Source organism: Pogonomyrmex barbatus, unplaced genomic scaffold (assembly GCF_055798465.1).
Source record: "Pogonomyrmex barbatus isolate J1 unplaced genomic scaffold, ASM5579846v1 scaffold8, whole genome shotgun sequence".
NCBI lineage: Eukaryota > Metazoa > Arthropoda > Insecta > Hymenoptera > Formicidae > Pogonomyrmex > Pogonomyrmex barbatus.
This window is the reverse complement of record NW_028297182.1, coordinates 8,082,141-8,105,741: the sequence shown is the minus strand read 5'-3', so window position 1 is coordinate 8,105,741 and position 23,601 is coordinate 8,082,141. Positions and strand designations below refer to the sequence as shown.

Genomic DNA, 23,601 nt, shown 5'->3' with positions numbered 1-23,601 from the left:
CGCTAGATCGGAGACCGGAGAGCGCATTTGCATCCCGGGTCCTGCGGCGCGGCTACACGCTTGCTCTACTTGCGAGAGCCGAAGTTTGTCCGTTCGTTATGTTCCTATCACGTGGCCGACTTGTACCGAGAGAGCGAGACTCGGCATTCGCATATGCGCCGCATCTCCTGTGGCTGACTTTAATTCCGACGTAACCGGAATTTCGAAATGTCACGAGACGGCGATACGACCGCTGTCTCTTTTTCTCTAACTACATATTTCTTCTCTGCTAATATGTCATTGTCCATGAGGAAAGTCCGGAGATTTCTCAATCAAGAAATATATTTCTGCTTGTATCTCGTACGGCTCACGCATTTTTAAATAATATTCATTCTCATCCTTATAAATTATTTAGAGATTTAATTTGTTTCCTTTTTCGTTTATATTATTACATTTTTTTTTTTTTTGTAATTCAATATACGTGGTTATTATAGTTTTTTTTTTTGTATAAGTCTCCTTTGTTTTTTGTCAACTTCACTTTGCGCAAAGCCAGAAATATGTTTCTTGTTATAGAAGAATGATTTATCGATCTTTGGCATGCAGGATATGACGCGTGTTACTGAACGCTTAATAACGTATTATTTCGAAACAACGGAAACCTGGCTTGGTGTAAGCCCCGATCTCGCAATAATAGCGTCGCTCCGAATAACGGAGCTCACTGACTAGATGAGAGCAAAGATCGGTTGTCCGTCTGCTCGATTGTCGGAAGAGTATTAATGTTGGACCAAACCTCTTAAGTTTCATCGTCCGCTCATACACCATGTAATTATTATCTATGTCCATTCGCCGGATATTGGTACTATCTGCAAAGATAGGTTTACGACACTTCCGGTGAAAATGTTCATATTTTTCATCCTCATAAACGTGTTATAATTCTACGATACAAGGTTTCCTACATACTCAATATTTCTCCTTATATCTTTTAAATTAATTATAAAAGTATACATACAGTTCGGAGAGAGATTCTTTGACTTCTTCAAATGGAAAAGAATTTAATTTCAATTTCTCGATTTTATCGATATTTGAAAATATTATGTTTTAATTGAAAGAAAATAACTGATGTTATTATTGTAATCAACTTCGTGGATGTCTTGAAATTTAATTCCGTAACTAGAATTAAGAATGTTATTTTAATTACTAAGGAGAAACTGAGTAATCTAAATACTATTCTCCGTGACTGTTTCGATTGCGTTATGCGTTACATATCTGTGATCACCGATAAATCGTTCTGTAAAAGAAAAGAGTGGATACATGTATAAACCTTGCAAGTAACGTGACACTATAAATCGCGGGACACGCCCGTCTCTCTTCATTATGAAAAGATCCTGCGCGCGAAAGCAAGCATAATTCTCTCTCTCTCTCTCTCTCTCTCTCTCTCTCTCTCTCTCTCTCTCTCTCTCTATCTTAATATGTGCAAAATCAACTTGGACATCTTAGAAGATTTAAAATAATTAAAAATATTGATAATATACACACATTGCGTAATATAAAAAAGTATTTATATAAGGTGTTTTATTTCTAAGATTAAGGATTGCAAGTCTTGTGAGCTCTTCAATGAACTTCATTCTTTATTTGTACATTTCTTCGCTTATAACAGCGCGCGGCTGAATGGCGGATGCATTGGCATTGATATCCCCAACTCTCCCCTTAAAACGTTTCGCAATCTAACCGTTGAAAAGGCCACGCCATATATATATATATATATATATATAGGATGGATGCAACACGCAATCGCGTTATCTGTAGCGAATAACTGGGATATGGCCCCCTTTACCCTAGGCGCTTCTCTATGTGTGAACTGGCACGACGCCGGATCGAAATGTTAACATCACCGTGGAAACCCACGTTCGCGTTAAAGTTTATCTGTCCGACAGACTCGTAAATACGCTAGTGCAGTCTCGCCCGTTTATATCGTGCAGAAGGTATAAAGAATAGCGCGATCTGTATGAATTCAGCGTTGTACTATGTGAACTGGTTTCCCTTGTTCTATTAGCTTAAGTTGGTCAATGGTTAACCAACTTCGTGGTCGTAACAGTGATGTTGCAATAGATTTAGCTATATTTCTGCTATGATGGAAAATGTATAATTTAAATATAATTAAAGACAACAAAATTAAAATATATTACGATTACACCGCGTAAGTGTGTAACATTTTAACTGATTATCATCGTCTTTCCCGATGACGAATATTAATTAACACTGCTGCGCTAAGTATATTTAGAATACACGAGTATTGAACTCAGGCATTTATTTTTCAAAATTTTCAGAATTTTATTTTAAGACTTAAGAAGACTTAAGAAGAGCACGCCGGATAGCACACCGGATGCATCAGCATTTCTGTTTTTTTTTTCTCTTTTTAAGCGACAAGACATTTAATTTACCGAGGAATTGTAGTTTGACGTTAGGATGTTTTTCTCGACCGCGGTTGTTTTTTGGGGACCCTGTGACAATGATTCAGCCATCGAAAAAAGCCTGGGAGATATGTAACGATAAATTCCCGGCATTCACGCGTGGGAGATTGCCGTAATGCCGGTAACACACAGCCTGTGCTCGTCCGCCACGCCCCAAACAATTACCAAGAAGTCGAGGCGATAAATCAGCCGCGAAACTGTCTACGAGCGAAGTATGTAACGCCACGGTAACACCAAGGAAGGCAGTACACGTATGCATTGTGGATCAATGCATACACGATCGTCGATTCCGTCGGGAAATCGAGAGTCATCTGAACACATCGTGTAAGACAGAACGATGGATGGACAAATTCCGCGCGCGACGCAAGCAGGCTCTTAGAACTTTTATCTGAATGCGTGGTTTGATTTATGCGAACATCTGTTTTTTCTCAATGGAGATATTTCATTCAGAACTATCAAGAGAATTTTCAAGTCGGAAATGGAAAAGTATTTTCCAACTGAAATTTCCATTTCCAACAGGCAAAAAGCATTTTTATGCCATTTTTATATAAGAAACTGAACTGCCAAGAAAATTTTCGCGTTCTAAGTATACTGAGAGAAGATTTTAGTAAAATAATTAATTTTTGCTTTTTGAAATTACACTCTATATTTTTTTTAACAGTTAGAAGAAGAATAAAATAAAGAAAGAAAGAACAAAGAGAGATGAACAAATAAAAAAATTGTATCGGGTAATATTTTAATAACATTTTATGTTATACCTATATTATATTTGTAATGACTATGATTTAGGGGACCTATATGAAATTACAAGATGAGATGTTGCGTTAAGAGGTTGAGTACTAAAATTGGTTCGTAAAATTGACGTGCACCTCCGACATCTTCATTATATTCGAACAAACGAGAGTATTGAATTTACTGTCTCATCGATCATCCTTGTCGGCAGACTCCTACGATCCTCTCCATGTCTTTCTTTCACTACTATATATTATATCATATATTACGAATGCCATTGTATCATCGATCACAAGAACATCCCTTTAAGAACATATACTAAAGATAGTATTCATAGTCATTCCTTGAGAAATAAGAATTCTTCTCTTATATATATATATGTGTGTATATCAACACGTATAAAATAATTCTCAGTCGCTAAAGAATTTTAATGAATGTCATAATACAATTTCTTACATGAAAATACCTTATCTTATTAATTCATAACAATACATTATTAATCGTACAGATAATAAAGATGATAAAACGAACAAGTGAGAAATTTAATGGAATAACGAACGATCGAGATCTCTTATTCCTGATTCCCACCCAAGAGATGAAAACAGAGCGCTAGATACGTGCCGATTACGTAAAACTTATCTATATTTCCCATAGCGCGAATACCGAAGGTGTTATGTTACTTTCTACACAACCCGGACACGTATGCAGGATCACAGTATAGAATGGCTAAATTGACCGTTCCTCCGAACAAATCATTTTTCTAGTAAATCTCTAACAATTTTTCTTTTTCCTCTTTAACCCCGTGGTTCTTTGGATCATTTTTCTTCAATTTTCGAAAATCTCGACGAGACACGAAGAAATATTGCGATTAATAATGAAATAAAACTTATCTTTCCAGATGGTACTTGCTTAATCATGACAGGGAAACGGTACCCGTGAGAAAAAGGTTGGCAGTATGCTGATCTAAGCGCTTGTCTACCTCGCATTTGCCTAGAGCCGGCCCTGTCTCCACACATCGGGCATGCAGCGGCACGCCACACCCAGGTCACAGCACCTACAGTGAAGCGTTTTTTTGTTTTTTTTTTTTTTTTTTTTTTTTTAACGAGGTTCCCCTTCGAGAGAGATCCCGATATGCCATCTCCATGACTGAGTCATTTGCAGACGCACGATCCGCCGATCGCCGTTCTTATTCCGCGTACCAGCACGATGTACAGAACATCGCTTCACGTTACATAGTGCATAGTCGATACACACATATCTATTTCGCGAACTACTCGTGTAAAAGAAATTTAAACATTTAAAAAATTTTTTTATGTTCTTGCACTTCTTACAATTTTTATTACACATTTTTATATTTTTAGGAAAAGAGAAAAAGAGAGAGAAAGAGGTTGTTGAATATTATCTAGATATTTTTATCTGTTATTCGCAAAAATGAAAGTTAATATTGCTTTTTTTGTTCGTTTCTTCATTTTTCTTTTTATCCTCTCTCGATATCTTCGTTCTATTCCTTTGCTTGGAGAAAGGCTGGTCGGAGTCTGGGTATCTTCCGCATCTCTATCCCTTCCTCGTAGCCTTGGTAGCCTTGGTCTATCATCGGCTTCCCGCCGAGAGAAACGCCGCGTTTTAATGAATATTACGTACGCACGCGAGATAACTGCGTACGGTGTCTATTGCTCGAGACGCGAATCATCGCTCCCGATCGTTCCCTACATCGTCTCTCGACGTCGTAACAGTCGAGACGACCCTCGATCGTTGACTGTCAAATCAGGAAGTTTGCCACGATCTCTATCATATTTAAATGCTACAATGTCTCTCGTCGAGCTCGTCGGCGTGCGTCCTTGCAAAACTCGCACCTCCACTCGAACAATTATTCGAATGATTACCCCTGACGTTCTTCGACGCATATAACAGTCGAGTCGGCATTTCAATTCAGTCGCAGAGCTCGAACTCCTACGCGAACTCGACTGTGACTGTGGAATATCTCGTAGACCGCGCGAGAGGATTACTTCTTTCCTACTCCCCTGCATCTTCGCGTGGCAGCGCGCCATGAATCCTCTCATCGTTGTTTATCCATGTGACAGATAGCACCGGGTGGTTGCGCACCTGCGTGTCAGTACAATGCGAACGCGGAACGTAGAATAAGGATCCGAATGGTCGTTCGTATCGACGTATCTCGTTAGAAGCTTGGTAGGCGATTAGATTCACGAAAGCAACAGGGATAGGACGAACTCCCGACGCCGTTGTTATTTAAAAATAACTACGAAAGTTATTTGCTCGTTTCTGCCTGCCTCCGCAGGGCTCATCGACCGCCATGTCGTAAGCCCAACTACGACGACTCGCGCGTATTCCAAGCGTGAAGGAATAGACGAGATTGGTCGTAATCGTAAAACGGAGACTCGATCGCGGAGAATTAGAACCGGGACCTTTCTTCGAACCGCGGAGGATCCTGTTATAGCACTCGAGCGTTACGTCGAGCGCGCTATATCGCGGTAATTAGCTCGCCCGTGAAAAATTCCACCGTGAATTTGCATAATCCAATCGGATTACGCGGCGTGGCGCACGAACAATCTGCGACCTGGAAGCTGGTACCGGCCGACGATCTTCATGGGATCACTCGGTAAAGTCGTAACTTGGAAGTTTCTGCTCTATTACCCAACTAATTAGCATTCGCGATTCGACGCGCGAATCTCTCAAGATTCTCCACACTATCTCTACCCAGGTGATCGAATAGACGATCTTACCGTTTCTTGAGTATCTTGGGTTTACTTAAATAAATCCAATTGCTCCAATCCAATTTGATCAGATCACGCAGGAATTTTTGATATTATTAGCAAATATTACATCGCAAATATCTTATTTTATTTGAAATAATTAGAATTACATTTTCTTTATTTTACATCAATTTTTACATCAATGTTTAAATTCACATCAAAATTAAAAATTGAAAAAGAAATTGATCCTCGACTTCAAGATAAATAATTTAATCTATAATTATTAATGTTTATTAACGATATTACGAAATAAGTGGAAGAACACAACGTTTGAAGTTACTTGCAATCGAGTCGGAAGGAGGAAATTTATTCGCAATGCTTTTCGCATTATTACTGATAAATTTGCGTATATTAGTAAACTTCATGAAGACTGAAGAATACGAAATCGCGGTTGGCAGACCACGTGTGGGTAGTTCATTTTATATTCACGAGGGTTTCGCGAGCGTAGGAAGTTTCGCGACGTAGGACCAGCCCTCGGTGGAGAACTTGCTGACAAGCTGAAGGGAAACCATCTTCCAGTACATCACGGACAGATGCGCGCTGCAATTAGTTTTCGCGAGATTTGAGTGGCATGCAGAAAAGGAAGAATTCACGCAATTTACATAATTCTCCGTCATAACACGCGAACCCGCGAATATATCAAGACGACGAATGTCCCTTCCATCGAAACGATTTTTTTTCTTTCCGTAAGAATATTTTTGTCATTCCGTTGGATATTGATCTCGTAAAGGAACTCGATTCAGAGTCATCACAAAATATTTCAAGTTATTCGTGAAAAGTACTTTTAAAAATGAAATTAAATGATTGCGAAGTTTAATTTTTATTTAAAATCTTTCGTTATCAGTCCATGAAATATAACAGCTATCTGTTTGTCAGACAGGAAGAACAACTTGGTTTCTTGATCGTTCGTAGCCCGGCTAGTTTTCTTTGTTCGTTCATATAATCGACAATCTGGCCAATTACGATCGATTAATCGGACAGTAGCGAAAAAAGCTCGAGGAAGTTGAGGCCGCTGCGAACAGCCGTCTTGGGAATAGTGTACGCCATTGACGAGACGGTTGAGAGATACTTTATTTTATTTCTCTCGACATCCACTATTCTATTATTATATCGAGTTGGCTGATCCGCCTTATTCAGACTTTCAGGAAGTCATCGATCGTCATTAAATTATCGGAATCGATCACCATTCGTCAGTTTCATCATTATGTTTTCAAGAGACAAATGGAATGATCTGGTCACTTGCATTAATATCAATGAAAAAAATTATGATAATTTATATTTTTATAGTATTTTAAATTTTCGAGTAACTAAAGATCGAACGCTCTCTATTTCTGAATCGATTATAAAAATTTGTTTAAAAAAGTCGAGTTTGCTTGAGGAATTTAAATTTCAACTTAAAATTATCGTAAGTTAGTTTCTAATTGTTTTGCTATTAAAATTAAAGATTAAGGGATGTGTTTTTTGAGATTGAAAATATGAAACAAATAATCTCGACCCATCTGCAGCGCTTGCGGGCTTCTCCGTCGCAATGATGCAATGCAATTGTGATGTACAGCGATGCCACCGAACGCCGTAAAGCTGGAATTCGCAGGGAAATTCCAGCGCTTCGCCGCGGCAGAAACGCATTCGAGTTTACGAGCGCGTTGAGTTTCCGGATTTTTTATCTCTTCCGACGAAGCGAATCATTCTCCAACTGAGGAAGAAGTGCCTCGCCCTCTTAACAGAGATTTACAGTTAGACGGGCAGAAATGCAAACTCCCGAGAGACGAGTTCGGTGATATATGTTGTTGGAAAAACGACACTTGTGTAGAAATTTTATCAATTTTATCAAAATTTTAAAAATACATTTTTTTTTTTGGACCGCACAATGTTACATATGAAAAATTAAAGTAACGAAAATTTTAAGAAGCAAAATTGCTTTATCGAAAACTTTGGCTTTTAATAAGAACAATAAAAATAAGCGAAGTGAGAAATTTGATTATTATTATACATTTGACGATATATTATTTTTAAATAAATAAATTTTTATAATAATTTTGTAACTGTACGAATTGTCATATGACCGCTTTCAAAAAATGAAAAAAAAAAAAAAAACGTCATACGTGACGCGCGTGCTATCGCCCAACATGTAGCCCAACTTCACGCATCGATGCGTGGCATTTTTCCGGCGACTAAGAACGGTGCAACGGAGCTTTCCCGGCATTCGGAAAACCCGGCGCGGAATCTGAAGTTCTTGAATCTATCATCCGCGAATAGGACGGCTTGTGCGTGGCTATTAAGAATTTCTTCTACCGTTAGCACCTCGCTGCACCCGCGTCAATTCCCGCGCACGATTTCAGCCGACTGGTCTCGGGCGAGTAATCGCGGCTCTACCAGACGAAGTCTCGCCCTCCAGAAGATTTTACAGTTAAGTCGACATATACACGACATGTCGACTTAATTGCAGCGAACAACGAAAGGATTCGATCGCCTCGTGCCTTTCCTCTTGCCTTTCGACCGAGCCTCACTTTATAATCAATTATTATTATCGATGGAGAATCGTAGCTCCATGAATCCATTATATTTGTTCCACTTGCGTCGATTATTTTTTGCAAGAGAAAATTTGGGATCTCTAGATAATTTCCGAGTCAAAGAGGAAATGCTGAATCGTTGAGTATCTCGAGGTAATCGGAGATCGATGAATGATGCATCGATTATAGAAGATTTATGAATACGAATCTGAATTTAATTATGCTTTCAATCAGAGACGGAGTGTCTGTGATTATCTTCGATTACGGACACTCACGTCAGCATCTTCAAAACGTGAGGATATAATACGTCTATCTTTCGACCTCAGCATCATTATCTTTTCTTACGAAAACTTTGTAAGCAGGGCAGAGGTGTAATGTAAGTTTAATAACGGGTTTGATTATTATGTTGCGAGCGAGAAAAATACTAATGAGACTAATAATGGTTTCGAAAGATCAATCAAAATACTGTCTCGCGTTCTATCTGGCGTTTAACGCTAAATACGATCCAAAAACTTAAACCGTTATACAAAAATGAATTAATCATTACAATTTAAACAGGTTTCGAATGTAAAAGTATAAAGTACTCACAGATCGGATATATGTATACGAATATTCGTTAACTCGCGTAACATTTTTGCGTAAGATCGTAAGATTCGCTTGCACATACGTCGCTCGAATTTGACAACATCCTGCATTAAGGAGGGCACACATACCTCGGCGTACGTGTGAAAAGCGATACCCTCGGGCACGGCGTAATTATCGAGCGCATTAAACCGAGCGATTTGGCGGCGCAATTAAGCGTGGACGATTTGTAAGACTCCGATATTTATTTGACGCATTACGTTGCGCCATATAGCAACTTTTTTTTCCTCCTTCAATGAGAGGCTGCGCTACCTCGCACAACCAAGCAATCTGGATAAAGACGAGTGGATGAGGAAGACGAGCGATGGAAGAGAAGGAGGAGGCGGCGAGCCGAGAAAGAAGATTTCGATCTCGCGATGTCCCCTCATTTTCTTGATGAAGGGCCTGATGGGTCCTCTTTTTCATTCGATTCGGCAAATAATGCAGCCCGCCAGCCGCACCGCCAGCAATTCGACTTCTTAGCCTGCGCGACTCGTCATTATGTCGTCGCGCATTAACGTCATCATGAGGACGAGAGTAGCTCGGAGAGAAGAGGGACAAGGATAGCGGCGGATAAGAAGAGCCGATGGTTCTTGGCAAGAACGAGGAAGGGCGAGCGGAGAGGGCAACGATGCGAATGTTGCTTACTCAGGTAGCCAGACTTCTTTCTCTCAGCACACCCGCGACCGTTAATCGTGAAAATCAACCGAGCGCCTGCAGGTGCTCGATGTCTCACCTTCGCCTTTCCTTCTCGCAGGTTTGACCGTGATTGACCCCCGACCCGCGATCATTTGCGCCTCGCGATAACTTGAAATCTTTCTCATTATCGATACCGCTGACAGACGTGTAAATATAATCTCTGTCTTATTATTAATAATCGGTATTTGTGTGTGAAAAAAATAAGTGGGAACTTTTACCACAGTGATATTAAAAGGAATATTAAACGTAGAATATATAATAAAAAATGGAAAATCTCAAAAAAAAAAAAAGGAATGAAATGTATTAAAAACAAATTTAAACATTGTTAACGCGACAATAACGCGTTTTCTAAAAATTTTATTAGATATCGAATAGAATGATTCGGCATAAGTATCAAGTGATGATGTATCACGCAGTGAGCGATGGTATTCTAGGTAAAAACATACGTATAAAAATCTACAGGCACAGGAGAATCCTTTCAAACTTCCTTCGGAGATACCAACGCGTTGGTTTCCGCCGCGGGCCAGGAGTGGATCTTATGAAGGGGACCACTTACGGAAACTGCTGCGTATCCTCTCACGAATCTTGGCAGCGTAGAGAATGAGTTTGAATTTACGTCCTCTCATTCTTGCGAGATATGTTCCTTCGGGTCATTCGCAGCAATAATAATACGCAGGTTTTGCAGATGGAGACGAAAAGGTTATCGAGAAAGTAATTCTGTCATGCCAGACTAGTGATTAAAGAATACCCAGCGGCCAAAGATAATGTCGGAATGAAATATAAAAGTAACGTAAGAGAAAGAATGCGAGATGTATACAATTTGCAATATTGCAATGAATGTTCAAGACATCAAATTTTAAGAAGATTGAACAATATGTTTGGCTTGTGGATGAATGAACGTTCTAAGTGAAATTTCTCAAAAACAGCAACGCATTACTTTTGCGCATTACTTTTTAAATTTATCGCATTTTAATAGGAACTTAAATTTAGTTATTAAGAAATTTAACAAAAAAATAAAAATTGACTTTAGAAAATTTTTATTAAAAAAAAAGTTTATTTTTAGAAAAAAGATTGCGTATTTGCGTTTTTACTCTAATTCTCGGGAAATAAATCCGCGTGCAAACACGTGTGTAATAATAACGTTTCGATCTGCCTCATTCGTCCCACGCTAAACGCTTTTCCATCGCGCGGCGGAGATACAACGTAGAGAGAACGACGCTGCACACATAACGAGATATCGCTTTTCTAATTTAAACAAGCGGTGCTCCTATCGTCGTACACAGCCTTGGTCGATGTATGCCTTCGCTCCAGTACCGACACATACACACTCGACACCCCCTCCCCCCTCCCCCCCCCCCTCACACACACACACACTCATATGGAGCGCAGCATCCATATGGTGTTGCGGTCCATGCGCGCACGAGTGCGTTCACTGGGCGTGCGTATCGAAGGCGAGAAAGAGGTGCATATGCGGCACGACGGTAAGAGGTAGAAGCGGTAGAGGTAGACGGGGGAGAGGGACGAAAGGGGACGGAGAAACGCGCAGCTCGGGGAGCGCGAGTTACGAGCCGCGGTTGGGTTTCGCATAGTTTATCAATGCGCGTAGGCCTCGCTACGACTCGAGAGAGAGAGAGAGAGAGAGAGAGAGAGAGAGAGAGAGAGAGAGAGAGAGAGAACACCGCGGCGAGGCAATAGATTACAATTATCCGAACACGCCTGGCCAAACGTGGGAGTGCGCAACACACCACCGACAGCGCGTTGTTCGAGCTGTTACAGCGAGATCGGTTTCTCTTTGCTTTCTCCCCCCCCCCTCTCTCTCTCTCTCTCTCTCTCTCTCTCTCTCTCTCTCTCTCTCTCTCTCTGTCTCTCTCCTTCTCTCGCCTGCGTTCCTTGCGCCTTTACACCTCTGGCGCTTCTCTGTCTCGCGTGCGAACGATGGGCCGGATTAACTGTTCATTAGCGGGCGTCGATGATTGCCAAGTAAACTCATGCGCCGAGTCGAACATACTCTGAAGTCGGGGATTGGAATCAGAACTTGGCTCTGCTGTCTCGTACAAAGGAGTTCTCTCGTTTTCTCAATCGACACACGATTATTAGTACCGTGAGATCTAATTTTACTTAGTATTTATGCCATTTGAAATTAAACTAATTGAAATTTCTGTCGATCTTGATTCTTTTTCTTCTTTTTTTTTTTTTTTTGAGGCCACATGGTCTGGAATTTAGTTTGAGCTGCTATTTGACGTGATATTAATTGTGTATTTTATTTTATGTTTTTTATATGTATTTTATATGTTAATTTTATATAAATTTGTTAAATCATAAAACGTCTGGATTTCTGAACGCAATTAACAGTAAACAGAGCGATGTAGTGTCTTTGAATAAAAGATTGTAAAAGAAAATTTCTAGAAAAAAGATATGTTCTATATATTATCAGGGAAAAATTTTTTATAAAAATGATCCGCAATATTCTTTTTGCCGTCTTCAATGAGAGCACATAGAGCTTGATGAACGAAGTCAAGTGCGAAACAACTGATGCCCGAAGCACGCGTACGTGTAAATTGCTTATCAATCGGATTGATTATAATCTCTCCGGCGCGCCCCAATAGACAACATTGCTAGCAACTCGTCGAGGGTCGTTGAATATCCCGCACGGAGATCAAACGAAATGGACGATGCCGCTTCTTTATTATACACTACCTCGATGCGGGATCGGAATTACGGTGCGATGCGAGCTTTCTTGTCTTCGCCGGTACCGTTCCTCGCCGTAATCACGTTGTATTATTCCGCTTTATCTTCTCGCGCTTTACTCGCACGATCGATCTCTGCAATCTCGCACAGCGCTCCGCGAGAAAAAAATTCGCTGTCTTTAAATGACCGATGAACAACCAGCCGATTTAACTGAAACGCATCGCTCTTAAAAGGAGAGAGAGAGAGAGAGAGAGAGAGAGAGAGAGAGAGAGAGAGAGAGAAATCCGTATTATACATTCTCGTCCGTCTCGCGTGCCGAAAACGTATCGATCCCAGGCAAATTCAGCGATTGGCAAAGGAAATTCGCATTGCTCCACAATCACGGTACCGCTAGGCGTTCAGCCGATGCCGAACCCGGAATTGATTCGTGCGGATCAGCGTCGTGTCGAAATTACGGCAAATGGAACGGATTCTGCAGTCGCGATCCTCGATACACGAAGAACGGCAAGAGAGTCATTATCTTCATCATCATTCCGGCACGCGTGATCTCGCGCCGGTTCTCCCACTTCGGTCGTCAGATGAGTAAATTGTTCCCGATGTATTGTTGCACCGTACGAACTAATTTATGTGCTAGAATCAAATTCGATACAATTGGTATCTATTTGACTCTAGCACATAAATTAGTTCGTACGGTGCAACAACACAGCGGCTTCCAAAACAGTAGCTTCTATATATTGCTGTTATCTTTGTTAAATTATTACCAATGCTTAAACTCGCGTTGACGCGCAAGTACGAAGAATCGTCCGAATGTTGCTAAAGATAAAAAAAATCACACATTTGTTATCTTAACTTTACTGTAAAATAGCGTTAGATGTTAAAATTAATTGATACGATACATAAATGATGAAAAATGAGAAACTATCGCAAAAATTCATTTGTGTTCAATTATGATATTATAAATTTTTGCAATAATTTGTATTGGCTCTCTGTATAAATTTTTAAAAGTGTACTAATCGAGTAAAAATAATTTTCTAAACTCTGATAATTCGATAATTTTATATGGAGGGTATATATAAAAAAAAACTTCACGCTGAAATGTTACGAGAAGTTACGAAGTTATTCGCGAAATTATCTATCTATTTAACGCCGAACAAAATTTTTGGAAGCAAGTGCGAGGTCTGATGGATCTCGCGAACAGTCTCGAGACGCAGATCTAATAAATAGTACCTCAGTCGTATAGAGCAAAAAGGCAAGCTTGACCAGTTTCTGCCCGATAACCACCGCCGCGGCGTATCGACCGGTGCAACGCGATATTTATGAATCGGCAGCTATTCATTTGGTCCGCGGAAAGGATTGACAAGTGAGCATTACGGGCATTAGAAAGGAGGCGTGGACGGCGGCGTCTATCTCCCAGGATACCGTCGTCCGGCGAAGGATAATATCAGCTCCCGAACTGAAGCAGATGCGTGTTGCGAGCGGGATGCATATGGAAGATGCTAAAAAAAGACGTTTCCCGCGAGAGCGAAACGTCTCTCTGTTCCTCCCTTCGCAGGATCCAGGGGCAGGGACCCGTATCTCTCAACGATCCTCGGTGATCCCTAAGTAAATTAATGTCTTCGAAGCGCTCCCTGGAGGCTGCTAATAATAGTATCGCATCGAGAAAATTAAGCGTCTTTTACTTGAGATTAATTATGGCTTTTCGAGCGAGCTTGTAGCCGTTCACTTTCACTTTGTGACAACCCTTTGTTCACTTGTACTCTTCTGAGATATAAAACAAAAATGCACCGCATTGTTATTATCGTATGGGAATTTGAGAACTTTTGCAACTGAGAGAATGGTTTTACACGACTTGATTATAATTATGCAACGTTAATTTCTTTACATAAAAAGATAAGAAAGTATATTATGATGATACATTGGTTAAATATAAATATAAATCTTATGCGCATGTAATGTTAAATAAAATAAAATAAATAAACGTATCTCGGCATATCTTAAGGAAAAATACAAGTTTATTTTATTATTCTTTACAAGTAAGAGAAATTGTTTTACTTATTAAAAAAGTCATTTGTGTGAAATTTTACTTGAAAGACAATGGCGCATTAAATCGGCGTTGAAAAATGTTTCTGCGGCGAGCTCCGCCTTACGTCTTGAAAACGTGTTTAATAATTCAAATGCTCCTGCAGGCGTATTTGTATGTAAATTTAAAATAATACAAGAATGAAGAGAGTCTACGTACATCGATCAAGCGAGCATAAGCTTAAGACGAGCCGGTTTTTCAAACGGTCTGATATTAAAATATGAATAAGTAAGAGTAAAACTGCTTAAAATTAAATTTCCTGATTTTCCTGACACAAAACAAAAATGAAACGGATCGGACAAGTCTTATCACGAAAATCTCATCTTTAAATTCACCGAAAGCAGATAAAGATTCATTGACTACTGAAGTAATCCTCGCCGAAGTATATTAACTTGTCTGACGAATATTATTTACGGAATTAATGTTTAACGGGACTTTTGCATCTGTAAAATTTATTAGTGGCTTGTAAAACTCGCGATAAGATTCGAGCGATAATACAAAGCCGCGCCTCGCACGTGATTCATATGTCGGAGGGAGACTTTAGGATTCGAAAGGAAACCACGGGGATCCGCCACGTCGTACGTGCATTCGCAAGTAAATTAGCTGCATCATTGTCTGCGCGGACGGACGAAAGGAAAGGAGAAAAAATATCGGCTGAATGTAAATATGATAAAAATCCGCGCGTCATCCGGTTGACGAGAGTCGAAGAATGTTCCTCGAGGCGTCGCGATGCGGCGATGTGACGACGGGATCTCTTATGCGCAGCTTTGCAAAATCATTCTTCGATATCGAACACATAAGCCGCTTATCGATCGGTTCGTTCGAGATTAAAAAACCGTCGCTCTTGATCCCTCGGTCGATTCTCTTCCGATTTCAAACTCATTTGTATAATATATAAACAGCGAAATATAACTACAAACGGCGATAATAGTTAATTAACATTCCCTGTTTCTCTCAATTTATCAATTTTTTTATGATACATGATATTAATGGTATTTATAATTATGATGTTGATATTTGCAATATATCATGTAAAATATTGCATATTTATGAAAATCAATTTACCTCCGTAAATCTCAAAAGATAGATATGCAAGCAAATTGTTAGCTTGCCGCTAGAGCTTAAAATTATAACTGAGATCTCAGTGCCTAGTGAAAATAATTCTCGCAGCTGCTTTGCTTCAAGATTATTCTCCAATATCAAGTAATTAGACCACCTGTGGTGAAAATGCGTCGCGTGCATGCTCTATTCTACTCTGTCTTCTTCGTTTCCTCACTTTTTCGTTTCTTCTTTTGTGACTCTTCGCATCGCATGATGCTGGCAATTCGTTCGACTCTTAATTTGTATATGAATTGAAATGAACGAACACGTAGCCACACAATGTTGACAAAAGCGAAGAAACTTGATCACTAAGATCACCTGACATAGAAAATGCCAGAAATATCACGTGGAAACGCGATAAAATATGTAGACTCGCAGTTTTTGTGGTCGAAAAATAAATACATAATTAATCGCGATAATTTGATGTATAAATATGATGCTGAAATATATATATTATCTGATAATAAATCGAAAAAAATCTATTAAAATTAAAATTTATATGATCAAAAGTTTAAAAGTTATTATTGATTGTGTTTTATATATATTAATATTAATAATATTCGATAACTTTAAACTTTTATATAAGTTGCCTTATCAAAAACCAGTTTACAGACGTTTTTGAAATTCCTTGTAATTAATGTAATAATGATAATTAATGTAATTAATGTAATAATGTAATATTGATATTTATCTAATGATTTTTGGCAGCTGATTCATAATCATTTTTTGCAAGAACTTGATCTTTTTTGCATAAGAGCTGTTCACCGCTAGATTGTTCTTTAGAATTGCCATCCCCTAATTACTCCCGATAATTGATGCTATTATTGGCCGTCAAGAATCACTTTGTACAGCAAGAAAATCGCTGGAAAAAAGCATCTGATCGATCGATCAAGTGTGCAATTATTCCTTCGATCCTCGTCTCGAACATGTACTCTGCCCCTATCCATCGCTATAGCTGATTAATTAACATTAATTACGCCAGTTATGGCAGCAACAACTTCATCCGTTCTGACTGCTCGTCTGAACATGTCTATGAGGATGAAGATTTTTGCTTGACTATTTGACCTTAGTAAAAAAGACTTATTTTTAGATACGTATACGTCATGAAAATGCAATATGTTTCGCCGTATTAAGTATATAAATTATATAAAATATTTGCGTATCAATACTTTATCAAAAAGTCACTCAATCAAATCTTTAATGCTGTATTAATTTTTTGTCGAAATTTTTTTCTCACAATTTATTATTTATGTACAGAAAGATATTTTACATATCTTTCAACATATTACATGTACTCTTTTGCATACTATATTCGATATTCCTCTTCTTCCAGGCTTCACTGGTACTCAATGCGAGATTGACATAGATGAGTGCGCGCTCAGGCCGTGCATGAACGGCGGCACTTGCAGCGATCTCATAAACGCCTTCAAATGCACCTGCGCCGAGGGTTTCACCGGCACCCACTGCCAGATCAACATCGACGACTGCATCTCGTCACCGTGTAAGAACGGCGGCACTTGCCAGGACGGTATCGCGAAGTACACGTGCGAGTGCCCGGCCGGCTTCACCGGCGACTCCTGCGAGACCAACATCAACGACTGCGCCTCGAATCCGTGTCGCAGCGGTATCTGCATCGACGGCGAGAACAGCTTTACCTGCAACTGCTCCCCCGGCTTCACCGGCAAGCTATGCCAGACGCAGATCGACGAGTGCGAGAGTAATCCGTGTCAGTTCGGCGGTAGATGCGAGGATCGTATCAACGGTTACCTGTGCATCTGCCGACCGGGCACATCCGGTGAGAACTGCGAGGTCAACGTTAACGAGTGCTACAGCAACCCCTGCCGAAATGGAGCCAGATGTATCGACGGTATTAACAGGTGAGCATGAAGAAACGTACATCACGATCATCGCGGTCATCGATATTGTTGATATAATCATAGTTCTTTTGGTAGTTCTGCAAGCTATTGCAGCTTTTTAATATATTATTTGTTTAATATATTGTTTGTTTGTGTGATGATTATTACATCTTTTTCTTTTGGATTTAGATTGTAACAATACTAGGCAGAATTATTTATATGGTGAATTATTTATACGGGTTGATAAGTATAAGTACACTGATGGTATTGGATTTGCAGAATTAGTTTTGATTCAAAGTGCAGCAACATTTAAAATAATCCTTTGTATGAATTAATCTATTTATCATTATTGAAAACGAGCTTTTTAAGAATAATAACAATAATATGATTGAAAAATCCTATATATATATATATATATATATATATATGGAAACTTTGCTAAATTATGTTCGCACTCGTATTACTCTATTGCTTGACTATCGATATACATACATACATCCATACATACATATACATATGTATATATGTATATATGTATGTACGGATGTATATCGATAGTAAAGCAATAGAGTAATACGAGTGCGGACATAATTTAGCAAAGTTTCCATCTGCGCGTCGTCACGCTCCCTTCATTCTTCAGTGGACACGATGTCTCATCTTCCAGGTACTCCTGCGAATGTGAGCCCGGCTTCACCGGTCAGCATTGCGAGACCGACATAAACGAGTGCGCGAGCAACCCGTGTGCGAACGGCGGCCGTTGCATCGACGTGATAAACGGCTTTAGATGTGAGTGCCCGCGTGGCTACTACGACGCCAGGTGTCTGAGCGATGTCGACGAGTGCGCGAGCTCACCCTGTTTGAACGGCGGCACTTGCGAAGACGGGGTGAACCAGTTTATCTGCCACTGCCTGCCCGGTTACGGCGGCAAGAGGTGCGAATCGAATATTGACGAGTGCGGCTCGAACCCTTGCCAGCACGGTGGCACGTGCAACGACCGTCTGAATGGCTACAGCTGCAATTGTCTACCGGGCTATACCGGCACTAATTGCGAGACCAACATCGACGACTGCGCCAACAACCCCTGCCAGAACGGCGGATCCTGCATCGATCTCGTTAACGACTACAAATGCGTCTGCGAGCTGCCTCATACCGGCAGAAACTGCGAAGATAAACTGGATCCCTGTTCGCCGAACAAGTATGATTTTTTTCTCCCCAGTTCATTTACATAAAGATATGTGGATGTAACTAGATTTGCATATCGTTGGAGAGAGAAACTATAAAATTATCCTTGATTATATCATATTCCATCAAGAGCACAATATTCAGAGTATTTGAAATGTAAAAATGTGTTTTTTTATTGAATTTAGTATTATACAATTTAGTTTTCTATGAAGAATTTAAAATCTCAATTATAGAATTTTAGGACATCAATCGCTTTTGAAAAAAAAAACCATTTTGAATGATTTTTTTTTTATGTAAAACGTGTGCATTTACAAATTGCAATTAACTTTGTGTAAAATTATTGTTATACTTCAACTTATGATACTGTCATTTTACATGGTAGCTCTTCAAAGCTCTTATTTTTTTCATTGTACGTTGAATTACGGCGTAGTGAGGAACAGAATCTTAGGAGCTCTTGTTTAATTTTGATAGAATGTATGATCCACATGATAAAACGACTTTGTAACGTTGCTGTGTCATTTTCAGATGTCTTCATGGAGCAAAATGCTCGCCATCATCAAATTTTCTCGATTTCGCATGCACATGTACGGTCGGTTACACGGGCAGACTGTGCGACGAAGATGTGGACGAGTGCGTGATGACGTCGCCGTGCAGAAACGGTGCCACTTGCCGGAACACCAATGGCTCTTACCACTGCGTGTGTGCGAAGGGCTACGAGGGCCGTGATTGCATCATCAATACCGATGACTGTGCATCATGTGAGTACGAACCACCGGCAGTTCTTTACTTTTTTTTTTTTCTCTTACTTGCTACAGATGCAGATCTTCTTTCGCTTTCATTTGAGTGCCATAACGCGAGTCTATAGAGCGTCATCTGTTTTATCGCGTGATGGCATAGATTAAATTAAACGCATTTAATAAACATCACTGTATGACACTCAAAGAGAATGTCTCTGTTCACAGTTCCCTGTCAGAATGGTGGCACCTGTCTGGATGGCATCGGTGATTATACTTGCCTTTGCGTGGACGGTTTCAGTGGCAAACATTGCGAGATCGACATCGACGAATGCCTGTCGCAGCCGTGCCAGAATGGTGCCATTTGCAAGGAATATGTCAACTCCTACACATGCCAATGTCAACTCGGTTTCTCTGGTATTAATTGTCAAACCAACGACGAAGATTGCACCGATAGTAGTTGCATGAATGGCGGTACATGTATCGACGGTATCAACAATTACACATGCGTCTGCAAGACTGGCTACACAGGCTCGAATTGCCAATATCGTATCAATGAGTGCGATAGCTCGCCTTGTCAAAACGGCGCTACTTGTCATGATCACGTGCAGTACTACACATGCCATTGCCCATATGGCTACACAGGTAAACAATGCGACAAGTATGTAGACTGGTGCGCCGATAATCCATGCGAGAACCAGGCGACGTGCGTGCAGCACATGAATAAGTATCATTGCAACTGTTCACCCGGATGGACCGGCAAGGTGTGCGATGTGGAAATGGTTTCGTGCAAAGATGCTGCCATACGGAAGGGCGTGCCGGAAAAGAATCTTTGCAATAATGGCACCTGCGAAAACATAGGCAATAGTCATCGTTGTCATTGCCTCGATGGTTACACTGGCTCTTATTGTCAGGAAGAGATCAACGAGTGCGACTCGGCGCCATGTCAAAACGGTGCAACTTGCAAAGATCTCGTTGGCTCATATCAGTGCCTGTGCACTAAAGGCTTCCAAGGTCAAAATTGTGAGCTTAATATTGATGATTGCCGACCGAATCCTTGTCAGAATGGTGGAACCTGTCATGACTTGATCAATAATTTTACGTGCTCCTGTCCACCTGGCACTCTTGGTTTTATATGCGAAATCAACATCGACGATTGCATGATGATTTCTTGTCACAATAATGGCACTTGTACCGACAAAGTGGGCGGCTTCGAGTGCAAATGTCCACCAGGTTTCGTCGGACCAAGATGCGAGGGTGATATTAATGAATGTCTGTCGAATCCGTGTAATCGGCAAGGTACTTTGGATTGTGTACAATTGGTCAATAATTTCTACTGCAACTGTAAACATGGCTATAGTGGCCCGCTCTGCCAACACAAAGTGGATTTTTGCGATAGCTCTCCGTGTCAAAATGGCGGCGCATGCAAAGCAGGCGGACGTAATAAGCACGATAAATACACTTGCGCTTGTCCTGCCAATTATCATGGTCCTAATTGTGAGTTTGCCGGCTCCTACTGCGAATCTCAACCATGTCGCAACGGCGGGACGTGTCACATCGTCGGAGATAGCTATGAGTGTTTCTGCTTACCTGGTACGACGGGTATGAATTGCGAATTCGATATCTGGAATGAATGCGAAAGACGTCCATGTCGCAAAAATGCTCCTTGTATAAACAAAATCAACGACTATGCCTGTGATTGTCCTCCCACATGGTCCGGCAAAAATTGCGAAATATTTGACTTAAATTATCCTGGTGGCGTATTCAATTTAAATATGTCCAAAAACACAAATATCAATGATCTTAATTCGGAGCGCGAGCGCCAGAAGTGCATTGAAAACCAATGCAGAGAAAAGGCCGGTAATTATCGCTGCGACGAAGAATGTAACAGCCATGCATGTAACTTTGACGGTAATGATTGTTCTTTGGGCATCAATCCGTGGCGCAACTGTACCGCGCCTATGAGATGCTGGGAAGTATTCATGAATGGCGTGTGCGATGAAGTCTGCAACAACCCACAATGCCTCTTTGATGGCAGAGATTGTGAGCGAAAACTCCCTCCTTGCAAGTGAGTATTCTTATCTTTTTCCTTACATGATACTCATTATATACATTAAAAAATTAAATTATTATTGAGATCATTGATAATATATCCAGTTCTCTTATTAATGATTTTTTTAATTTATTAATGTTTTTTATATTTAGAATATTTTAATAAGTCTCAATGACAGATTTTTATTCTTTTTTTATTATAGTCTTTTTGATTATAAATAAAATAATCTGAGAAGGAAAAACTGTGGAAATAAACTGTGTTTAATTATATATATATATTTATATTTATATATTTATATTTATAACATTTACTTATTATATCATTTCATATTTTTTAGCCCGATTTATGACGCATACTGCAGAAAGCATTATGCTAACGGTCATTGTGATTATGGCTGCAACAACGAGGAATGTAACTGGGACGGTCTCGATTGTGAAAAAGAACCTCCATCACTAGCGGAAGGTGTCATATCCGTAGTCGTAAGGATGGACATGCAGACCTTCCGTTCGAATATCATAAGCTTTTTACGTGATATTGGCCATCATTTGAGAACGACGATTCGTATTAAACAGGATGAACTCGGCAACGATATGATATATCCTTGGAAACAGGAAAGAGAGCTTAGCATTCATACTAATATGTTTGGTCGACCAATGATCCATTCTAATAATAAGAACGGCGTGATTGCTTACCTAGAAATTGACAATCGCAAATGCACATTGTCACAGAGCGCGGTATGCTTTCCATCAGCGAACGAGGCGGCCGAGTATTTGGCTGCCACTGCATCAAAACATTCCTTATCGCAGAGCTTTCCCATCGAACAAGTGCGAAGTGTCCTGGGTCCCCAGGGTCCAGACTATCCGGATACTCCGACAAATTATAAATACGTTTTTATCGGTGTAGTCATTGTGGTGCTCGGCGGACTGTTAGTGGGCGTCCTGGTGACTGCGCAACGAAAGCGTGCCGTTGGAGTCACATGGTTCCCCGAAGGTTTTTTAAGAACCAGCAGCGGCAGTGGTCAACGACGCCGATCGCGTCGGCGCGGTCCGGATGGCCAAGAGATGCGTAATCTGAACAAACAGCCATCGGTAAACTGTATGAGTATGGATGTTGTGAATGCTCGAGTGCAATCCCAATGGTCCGATGATGAATCTGATTTGCCGCCGTCGAAGCGGATGCGTGCCATCGAGCCAGGTTACGCGAGCGATCATACCGTCATCACTGATTATGAAGAGACCGAGCCACGTATGTGGACGCAACAACATCTGGATGCGGCCGAGATACGACGACCGGACGCAGGCGGTGTACTAACGCCACCGAGTCTCGAGCATGGTCAGGATGTGGATGCGCGTGGTCCATGCGGCATGACGCCATTAATGGTAGCGGCGGTGCGCGGCGGTGGACTCGATACCGGTGAAGAGGAAGATGAGAGCGACGGTACAGCAGCGGTGATCGCTGATTTAGTTGCCCAAGGTGCCGATTTGAACGCTACTACAGACAAAAGCGGCGAGACATCGCTACATCTGGCGGCACGTTACGCCCGAGCTGATGCGGCCAAGAGATTATTGGACGCTGGCGCAGATGCTAATTCACAGGATAACACTGGTCGTACACCGTTGCACTCTGCCGTTGCGGCAGACGCTATGGGAGTTTTCCAAATCCTATTGCGTAATCGGGCAACGAATTTGAACGCACGTATGCACGATGGTACTACGCCGTTAATATTGGCGGCACGTCTAGCCACTGAGGGAATGGTAGAAGACCTCATTAATGCCGATGCCGATATTAATGCTGCCGATAACAGCGGCAAGACAGCATTGCACTGGGCTGCAGCAGTAAACAACGTCGACGCAGTGAACATACTGTTGGTGCATGGCGCGAACAGAGACGCTCAAGATGACAAAGACGAAACTCCATTATTCTTAGCAGCCCGCGAGGGTAGTTTTGAAGCATGCAAAGCGCTGCTGGATACGTTCGCCAACAGAGAGATTACCGATCACATGGACCGGTTACCTCGCGATGTCGCTAGCGAAAGGTTGCATCACGACATTGTCAGACTACTCGACGAGCATGTACCAAGGTCACCACAGATGGTTACGGTCATTCCAAACGGTCCTCTCATGG

General features: G+C 40.8%; 1 protein-coding gene across 2 annotated transcripts in view; it reads left to right on the top strand.

Annotated features, from left to right (window-relative positions):
- N (neurogenic locus Notch protein) overlaps positions 1–23,601 on the top strand; it is a 233,018-nt gene that overhangs the window by 204,954 nt on the left and 4,463 nt on the right. For both annotated transcript variants that reach the window (XM_089084343.1, XM_089084344.1), the window contains 5 exons: positions 16,986–17,529; positions 18,173–18,703; positions 19,216–19,448; positions 19,653–21,492; positions 21,815–23,601. In XM_089084343.1, coding sequence (XP_088940469.1) covers positions 16,986–17,529; positions 18,173–18,703; positions 19,216–19,448; positions 19,653–21,492; positions 21,815–23,601 — 4,935 coding nt within the window. The remainder of the gene's footprint in view (positions 1–16,985; positions 17,530–18,172; positions 18,704–19,215; positions 19,449–19,652; positions 21,493–21,814) is intronic.